Source organism: Schistocerca serialis, chromosome 5 (assembly GCF_023864345.2).
Source record: "Schistocerca serialis cubense isolate TAMUIC-IGC-003099 chromosome 5, iqSchSeri2.2, whole genome shotgun sequence".
In the NCBI taxonomy this organism is placed as follows: domain Eukaryota; kingdom Metazoa; phylum Arthropoda; class Insecta; order Orthoptera; family Acrididae; genus Schistocerca; species Schistocerca serialis.
This window is the reverse complement of record NC_064642.1, coordinates 467,226,188-467,236,476: the sequence shown is the minus strand read 5'-3', so window position 1 is coordinate 467,236,476 and position 10,289 is coordinate 467,226,188. Positions and strand designations below refer to the sequence as shown.

At 42.0% G+C, this 10,289-nt stretch overlaps 1 protein-coding gene across 1 annotated transcript in view; it reads left to right on the top strand.

Annotated features, from left to right (window-relative positions):
- Window positions 1-276: 276 nt before the first annotated feature.
- LOC126482001 (methyl farnesoate epoxidase-like) overlaps window positions 277-10,289 on the top strand; it is a 332,140-nt gene continuing 322,127 nt past the window's right edge. Inside the window, exon 1 of the mRNA XM_050105967.1 lies at window positions 277-398. Coding sequence (XP_049961924.1) covers window positions 290-398 — 109 coding nt within the window. The 5' untranslated portion in view covers window positions 277-289. The remainder of the gene's footprint in view (window positions 399-10,289) is intronic.

Below are 10,289 nucleotides of genomic sequence, written 5' to 3'. Positions count from 1 at the left end.
GTAAGGCAGAAAGTGCGTAAATGGAAGTTTTCCACCTGTATTGGAAGTGGTCAGAGTGACATGCAAACTAGGCGTTGTTTTGGAGCTGACAGATATGGATAACACGAGGGAAAGAGCCATCTGTCCTCGCTAGCGTGGAAGAGTGCGCCCGGAAGTGTCGGCAAGCCGTGCAGCAGCGGGATTGGGTGAGCTGAGCTCCACTCCCCTCCCTGCCGCGCCCGCCACGGCGGCTCTGGGCTTACTGGCTGTCGGTCGCTGGACGCGGCGTCAGTCCAGTGCTCGTCGGGCGATGGGAAGAGACGACATGCTTTCTCTGGTGCTGCCCCTGCTGCTCGCCTCAGTCGCCCTGGTCGTGTGGCTCTGGGGGCAGCTGAGGCGCCCTCCGCGATTCCCGCCAGGTAAGGCGCCACCTGCTGATGTGGAGCGTGATTCTTATTGAAGACCCCTACACACATACCAACCCTTCGTCCGATAGACCTCCCGACCAATTTCATGCCAGCCTACACACGTCCCGTCCGCTGCACTCAGCGATTACAGTGCCGCAGCCGCTATTGTTGTGACTTGTTAATCTTAAATTCATTGTTTATATTTTATGAAATCCCGCTTGGTTTTACACAGAAACAAAAACGGGTGGTTTCCCCTGGCTATATTAGAGGTAACAAGGTCAAACAAAAAACAGGCTGAGAGAAAGCTGTGGGCACGTAAGTGGCTAATGCAATGAATGAAATTTATCTATGTTATATTATTAACCCTTTCAGTGCCTCTGGCTACAATTGTGTATCTTAACTTTTACTGTGACATAATTTCAACAGAAGTATTTTTCCCCATAGAAACCTCAGGTATACATTTGTGAATATTTAACTTTTTCATCATGTGCAAGTGCTGCCAACTGTTGAGCATCACTATGAAAATATCAGCAAGTCAATATAGCAATGCACAGCAACTCATAACCACCAGAGAACATGAAAGCGGTTGGTTCACTATATTCCACTGTATAATTTAATATTGTTATTATTATTTTGCAGGATGACTATTGAATGATCGATTTATTATTTATCACAATAGACAATATTTCATCATCATTTTCTTGGGCCCTTGTCCCACTTCAACGCGGGGTCGGCCATGTTACTATGTATGTGGCAATGTTCGTGTCAGAGGAGGGTCGGATGTCCTTCCTGTCGCCACCCTGTACCCCCTGGGATGGAGGTAGTGTATCCCCAGCTGTCTGCGTCTAGTGTAAGCCATCAAATAGGGCGAACGTTTTGAAATGTCTGAGAGTCGTGTAACTGAGGGGGGACATGGGGACCAGCTCAGTATTTACCCAGTGGGATGTGGAAAACCTCCTAAAAACTAAAGCGAGGCTGGCCGGCACACCGGCCCTCGTCGTTAATGTGCTAAGCGGATTCGATTCGGGGCCGGCGCGCTTACCTGAATCCAGGAAGCAGCGCATTAGCGATCTCGGCTAACCTGGCGGGTCACAATAGAGAATATTTCTTAATTAGTTATTTCACTCCATAAAATTAAGCCAAATACACAAAGTATGTTTTGAAAACGGGTATGTATTTTTGTTTAATCTTGCATAAAAATCATTAAAAAATCACCTAAGAGCATAGCTAAATAAAGAAAAATTTTCCTTCCTCCAGAAAAAATTCAGGTCTTGAAGGGTTAAGGAGCTGGAAGCCAATGATTTTCGTAATTATCTAACAATGGATGAAACATGCATTTCGGCGCTGCTGAGCATCATCAAACCATTCTTAACGATAAACAGTACAGTCGTGAGAGAGACTGTAAGCTGCAAGGAGAGGTTGCTAGCTACATTACGATTTCTGTTTAATAGCAGAAGATAAGAGGATTCAGTGATGTTGCATTCCCACAATTATCTACTAAAATGATTCCTGAAACCTGCAGTGTGGTTTTTCATTGACTGAAGAAACACATCGTGGTAAAGGAAGATAGATAAAACAAAAGATGTTCACGTAAACGTTATTAATTTATTTGTATACGTAGCCTAAAGGATAAACCTTAAGTTAGAGAAATTCATTTCACATTCGAACAAGAAAAAGTAAACATGGTGCCAGCGCACATCGTCTTGTGGCATTTGGCAACAGTTAGAAATGGAAAATTAGCGCATTTTGCTCTTCGTAGCACTGGGATTGGATATAGACTTTGCCTGCTGTAACACACGAATGAAGCAAGGGTGTTTATTGAATTAACGTCCATTAAATGTCGATATGTCGGGTTTTAGATTTTGTTTCCGACAAGCATCGGCAATAAAACCTAAAACAGAAATGCAAAAGGTGGTCTGACATTTATTCTCGCCATATGCCACACGAAACCATTATGAATTCATTAAATGAGAAAAAAAATTGCTTCATTTCTTGTATCTATATTGCTACAGTTTTCGCATGACGTTTGCCACAAACGTCTCCAGTTATTAAATTTCTTCAGAAACTCTGTCACAGTTTCGTCTGCTTCGCACTCGGTAGCAGCATTGAATACCGCGCACAGTGACAAAAGATGAAGTTTATTCGGGTGGTTGGCACGACAGCACTACACACGGCATAGTTCGTTAGGTGAAGTGGTGGGAGGCTTCGGCTGTCGTGTGGTCCGACTTGCGTGACATCCCGACAAAGTTAGTTCGTAGGTCGGTCTGTCAAAACACGCACAAACGGCTGTTGATGTAGATGACGCTCAGGAAAGAAATTTAATATAAGACATACGGGGCTGCAAATGTCGCGAAATACCCCAAAACTGGATGACAAATCTTGAATATGTGACATCACAACCAAAATACGGAGGGTATTCTCAAGCGCATGTGCGAAGGGGTGATTGAGCTACTCAATAATTCCATTCAAGCAGAAGGTGCAAATTTCGAACATCTGCTGTAAATGTGATCTGTTGTAAACGTAGATGTTACATAATTGTCCTTGCCGTACCAAGCAAAAGCTGTTCTTATCTTGTGTTCCTTTACTTTCTCCCTTCTTTTCTTGTTCACAGACATTATGTAGTAAAGAAAACGCAGTTCAGTTAGTGGTAATGAAGCAGTCCGGACGCTAATACTCATTTACTTGTGACACAACACGGTAGCTTTTTGTTGTGCTGTATTTTTCGGTAAACCAGCGGAGACCACGAGACCGGTAAATAAATTAATACCTCAATGTAAAAACGCAATTGTCTCAGGCAATGAAAAGAATACTTTCTGCAAGTCTTGGGTTGGGATGACCAGGTGCGGCAGACCGATATGCTCAACCGCTGCAAGTGCGGCGAGTTACGTCATCTTTTGACGTCACATGTTCAACATTTGTCACGCACTTTTGTGATATTTCCTGTCATTTGCGACCCCATGTATCTTATCTAACATTACATGTCTGAGCGTCGACTAAGTCGCTTCGGAGGCTTTTAAACGCTAATTATACTCATGCTCATAAATTAAGGATAATTGCAGAATGTGGTGCCACTCCATTCGCTGATATCTTCTGTTTCAAGGTACTCCTCCACGATGGCAGCTCGGTGGCGCCGTGCGTTATCATCCATCAGGAGGAAGGTGTGACCCAGTGCACCCCTGAAAAGGCGGACATACTGGTGCAAAATGACGTCCCGATATACTTGACCTGTTACAGTTTCTCTGTCAAAGACATGCAGGGGTGCACGTGCACCAATCATAATCCCACCCCACAGCATCAAACCACGACCTCCATACAGGTCCCTTTCAAGGACATTAAGGGGTTGGTATCTGGTTCCTCGTTCACGCCAAATGAAAACCCGGCGAGAATCACTGTTCAGACTATACCTGGACCCGTCCGTGAACATAACCTGGGACCACTGTTCCAATGCCCATGTACTGTGTTCTTGACACCAGGCTTTGCGGGCTCTCCTGTGAAGAGGGGTCAGTGGAATGCACCTTGCGGGTCTCCGAGCGAATAAACCATGTCTGTTCAGTCGTCTATAGACTGTGTGTCTGGAGACAACTGCTCCTGGCTGCAGTAAGGTCCCGAGCAAGGCTACCTGCAGTACTCCTTGGCCGTCTGCGGGCATTGATGGTGAGATATCGGTCTTCTTGCGGTGTTGTGCACTGTGGACGTCCCTTACTGTAGCGCCTAAACACGTTTCCTATCTGCTGGAATCGTTGCCATAATCTTGAGATCACACTTTGTGGCACACGAAGGTCCTGTGCTACGACCTGCTGTGTTTGACCAGCCTCTAGTCACCCTGGTATTCTACCCCTCATAACGTCATCAGTGTGTGTTCTTTGGGCCATTTTCAACACAGTCGCCATTAGCACGTCTGAAGAAGTCTGCACACCTACTCGCTGCACCGTACTCTGACATGCACCAACATACCTCTGCCACCGTGCGACGACCGCAGGTCAAATGCACCACATGGTCATACCCCGAGGTGATTTAAATCCGCAGACCGTCCACAAGAGCGTTGTTTCCCCATATATCAGCATTATCCTTAATTTATGAGCATGAGTGTAGAATTACCCTATATAGTGGCGCCGGGAGGTACGCCCTACACATCTTCTGTGTATCAGTTGCTGACGGCGGATAACGCTTGTTGCTGCGCTAACTCCTGCTGTATAACGTGTGCAGTTGCAAATCGGGAGCAAGAGTCTAGAAATTGCATATTTCGGTACGACTGATTCGCTGAGTCTGAAGATGTGTCGGGCTGCAGGTTTACAATTAATAGTATCTCAAGAGACTGACAACAAAATACGTCACTGATGTTTGAAAGCAAACTTTTCCGCTTTTATAATCAAATAGAAGATAGGAAATGATTCTATGAACACTTAACAGTGAAACATAGTACCACCGACGACGAACAAGTGCTCGACACTGGTTTGGTAAATTAAAAGACATATAAAAACCACGCACCATTGTCATTATAAGGGGGGTGTTTCACATTAACGTTTAAAAACCCCCGAAACGACGCATATGACGCGGAGAAAAGTAAATTAATATGAGACACATGGAGCCTAGCACGTGTGAGAGGTACGTCATCTGCTGACGTCACATGTTCTACATTTGTCATCCACTTTTGGGGTATTTCCTGACATCTGCGGCCACATGCGTCTTGTCTCAGCGTTATCTATGTCACTTAAGAGGTTTTTAAACGTTCATAGGAATCACCCTGTATATACAATAAAAAGTTTTTCATCAATGATCGTTATCAATCTGAAGATTGTTTTGGACATCACAGTGTTTTACGAGGCATGGTCCTGTTGGAGGGTGTATGTCGTTGCCTGCCTCCGACCTACAGTTTAAAGTGAATTCCAAACCACGGCATTTTTCACAGCAATAAACACAGCCAAAGATGAAAGAAGCGGTAAGTGGCAGACAAAAATCTTAGGTTTGACCAGGACCGAACCCAAGATCTGTGGACTTGTAATCTGGCATTTTTAACACTCAGACTCTTTCTTTTCCTTTTTTGTCTTCCATATTCCCGTATACCCCCTCGTTTCTCTCTCCAAAAATACCTTCTTCTCACGCTATATTCTGTAAAGTGCTTTTTTGCCGTTTTCTCCTCTCCTTTCTCGTCATTTAATCCTTAAGTCTACCACCAATTCAATTCAAAAATTGGTAATACACCCAATATATTTCTGCAGGTAAATTGCTTTGATATTTAAAAGCTAACAACATCGAATTAGTATACACAAAATGTCCCACCTATGTTGCGTGGCGTATGGTGCTCAGTGAAATGTTGCTGGTAGAGGATGCTTCCTACCAGTGTTAGGTGGGAGGGGGTGCTTCGTATGAATGTCCCGTAGCGGAGAGTGCTTGGTACCAATGTTATCAAGATTATTATGGAGGTCACTTTCTTAGTTAATCTTCTGGAACTCATGTGAGTAAATCTAGTGTTTCCAACAAGTTAAGAAATATTTCTTAAGATTAGAAAATTTTCATTAAAATATTTTTACTTTACGTCAACAATTTTATCTTACGCAAAAATTTAAAACTCTAAAAATAAGTTTCTGAGTAGGAGCGAAAATCATGTTGCATATCAGCGATAATAACAAGAATAGAATTTAATTTCTTCAAAGGCGGTGGAGCAGGATATAAACTTAGGAAAAAAAAACACTTTTACACCTTTGATATCTACAAGAAATCGTTTGGTACTTAAACTTCATTTTCTAAGTGCTTTGTATGATTTTCAGATTTTCTTTCTTTGCTATTTTGACTGGATTAATTTAAGCTATATGAATGTGTTTACGAAGATGGATATTATAAGCTTTTCGTGATAAATGTAACCAATGCTCAGCACTAGACTACATGCGCGTGGGCGAAGGCCTAAACTTCACTCAACCTGGCCTGTAGAAGTGACGTAACAGCGTCGGAATGGACCAAGATGTTTCTTGTGTCCCCAGTTTCACATTTTTCTATACAGCCATGTTAACTGAACTGCAGAATTTGTAACTGTACTGCTCGATATTGCGCTGTATAGTCCCGTTGAAACAGAGAGGGTATCAACTTCTGGGAAAAGACCTGTTGTCGATCTTGAAATCTCAGTTTTCTGCCTCACCTGTATCACAGAAAATAATATTTTCTTTACCAAATAGTAGATGGACACATCTGCATAATAACATGTCCATATTCTTCAGAGACTATTTCAGCGGCTCTACCGTCTGAAACTGAATATACCTTCAGAAAGCCGCCTCAGGTTTTGTATGTGCGTGAACAAAATGTAATATCTGCTCTAAGGTATGTTTCTGGGATCGTGGAAGATACTGGCCGAGTGTACTATAGTTTTGATTGTACAGGGTGTTTCAAAAAGTACTTTACAACTTTGAAAATTCATATAAATTAATTCATAGTACCTACAGAGGTAATTTTAGTGTCGGTTTGAAGAGAAATACATCAAGTTTTGTTTCGCTTAATTCGATAGAGCCGAATAGCACCCTAAGCAGCGATAGTGGCAATTGGGTTAAAGATGGCACCCTTCACTGGACCTGAGCGTGCTAGCTGTTTGTTTTGTTTTGAATAATCGAAGTCAACGACAACAGTTCAGCGTAATTTCCGTACCAAGTACGCTAAAGATCCTCCTAGTCGGCCTACATTTTATGAGTGGCATAATTGTTTTGTAGAAACGGGATGCTCCGTGAGAGAATCATCAACTTGATAGTGTACCTGGATATGTTACAACAATTTTTGATACCACAGATTGATGAGGATGACCAAGAACGAAATGTTTACTTCATGCAAGATGGTGCACCACCCCACTACCTGGCTGATGTACGAGATTTTTTCAGTGACCGCTTCCCAGGTTAATGGATAGGCCGTGATGCTCCAATTGAATCGCCGCCCCGTTCGCCAGACCTGTCACCACTCATTTTTTTTTATGGGGTTCATAAAGGATACCGTGTTTGTACCTTCTGTGCCCCGGCTTCTCTACCTGAATTTAGAGCAAGAATTTACGCCGCCACTGAGCAAGTTACATCTGCAATGCTACAGCGAGATTGGGAAGAATTGACTTCCGATGGGATGTGTGCAGGGTAACCAACGGAAACCACATACATCTTTAGTCGAAGGTCAAAAAACTTGATAACACTACACCTAGCTCTATATCGTCTTCTAACAAATTTATGTGAATTTTTAAAGTTGTGAAGTACTTTTTGAAACACCCCATATAGTGCTGGTGAGGAAGGAAAGTGGTGTCCAGGAACACGGCGTTGACCTTCGCACGACACGGTGTGGGACTGGTCCTATTTCTGCAACGCGGTAAGGGTAGGTACGAGGAAGCGAGGAGAAAATGTTGGGGAATCCAGTTCGATGTTGTACTCTAAAGCTTCGCATCCGTCTTGGCTGCAAAAGGGCGCAGAAACCGCAGCCACGCCAACAAAACGTGGAAAGCGTGGCACCACACAAACGAAAGATGCAATAGTTCCCGTCGCACTCGGCAACGTGTAATATGTTTTTTAGTAGAATCGCAGATCATTGATTTCTAGAAATGGGTGATAATCCTGTACTGAATGAAAACTCTGTAGCACAGAAGTCTATAGCCTGATAACGGCAATGAAAGTGTCTTGCACTTTGTATCACATGTCAAAAAAGGAATAGTCCAGAACGGTAACATACAGATGCACAACATAACAAACCAATGTTGTTAGAGTATAGCTGTTGAAGAATTCTTGAACATACTCGACGCTCGAACATTGTTACACACGTAGAGGAAACAAAGTTTCTCACAATGAAGCAATATCGGTTCACGAAATACCAGTCTAGAGAAAAACAACTATTTTTTTTCACACAGTATTTTCCGAGTAGAAGACGCAGGTCAAGAGGTTGATTGCCTTTCCCTTAACTCCAAAACCCACGTTCTACACTGTGGCACATTGCCATCGAACGAAATGATGAGGTGTCTTTCTTTTTATCTTTTAATTTTGTTTTTGATATATGTGTTACGTAGGGCAGTATGTGCGAGAAAGTCGCATGGATGTAGAATGTACCAATTTATCGAATATGAATATCAGTGCATACAACGTATTTGTAGAACTGACCATTACAAATAGTCTCGTAGCGCAGAGTATTTTTTCTTTGCCACCTTAGATCAAAATACATATTGTCACCTACAGTTAACAGGAATTTGCAATTGTATGTGTTACATGATAGTTTCAAACAAAAGCTTCTGTTTCTTACTACAAAAGAATTATTTCATTGTTTAAAATGAGGTTCAAACAGATACTTTTTACATTAGTTTTAAATCATTACTAATAATAAAACAGTAAAATGGTAGCGTCTCTCAGTCAGTCTCTTCGAACACGCTAGTCTCCAAAACTACTAGGCATATTTTTATGGGTTTCACACAGGTAACTTGAGAGTGGCTTGGGGTAAGACATCAGCTTTACTTCATCAAAATCTGATAACGAAAAGAAATGTATTGCAATTTAGAGTTTTATCCATGCTGACAAAATGCGAAAGTACTTCTGTACGAGACGTTTCCAATACTAAACCGCTGAACCGATTTCGATGAAGTTTGGTATGGAGATAGCTTGATCCCCGAGGAAGAACATAGGCTACATTAGAAAATAAAAGAAAATTGTCTCCTAAGAGGGTGAAGTAGGGAATGCAACATATTGTTTTGCTTCATTAAAGATAAGCCATGTTAAGAAATTCTAAAATTTGTTGCATAATGCACACGTTGGATAACGTACAGCTACTTCAGGCAGTCTCCTGAGGAGAGCTGACGTTATTGCCTAAGCAATACCTAACTTACTCACAGTCACTCACCATAACAAAACTATTGACAAGGGTGCACAGCCGCAGGTATTAGATAGTAAAGATATATTATTTCTTGTATATTTGATAATATTTGACAATGAATTGAAAAGTTCAAGGACGACGTCCGCTCATGATTAGAATTGCTCTTTACTGGGCTGTGGAGATCTTTTTAGACTGGCACACTAGACACGCATTCTGCAGGACGGTGGTTCTAATCGTCTGAGTTTTCCGTGATTTTCTTAAGATGTTGTGTCACGTAAATGGTATCAAACCCAAAATTCCTCGAAAACATGATTGGCATGCATAGCTTTTGTCCAGTACAATACTGTACTTTATGTGTAATGTAACTTGTCATTGCCACTGAGGCGTTCTAGGAGCGGATGTAAAAGACCCCGTTTTGGCATAATGGCCATTGGCAGAAGCCAGACAGCATACAAAACAAACAGGCGCTTACCACACTGCGAAAGCAGAGGTAATGCACAGAGATATCAGTTGCCTAAGTGTCTTTATATAGTCGAAAATGAAATATTCTTCCCACAAATTGTAAAACACTGCTAGTTAGAACTGTTGCTGATTAATGTTGACACCGAGCAGAAACAAGACAATACCGCCCCGATTCTGTCTACTCTTCCGCTTCCAGCACCCATTGTATTAACGGCCAAGTTACATAGTGGTTATAGCACATTTTACTGAACTAAACGAATAGAGTGTACCCCAAGGACGAGTAGATTAGATTAGATTAGTACTTGTTCCATAGATCATGAATACGACACTTCGTAATGATGCTGAACGTGTCAGGTTAATAAAAGGTGTCTATACATGATATTGCACTATACAAAATACTACATGACAATATTTTTAATTTTTGTGGGGGGTTGGGGAAATTACCCATTTACTATATCCAAAAATTCATCTAATGAGTAGAAGGAGTTGCCATTAAGAAATTCTATTAATTTCCTTTTAAGTGCTATATGGCTATCTGTCAGACTTTTGATGCTATTAGGTAAGTGGCCAAAGACTTTTGTGGCAGCATAATTTACCCCATTCTGAGCCAAAGTTAGATTTAACCTTGAG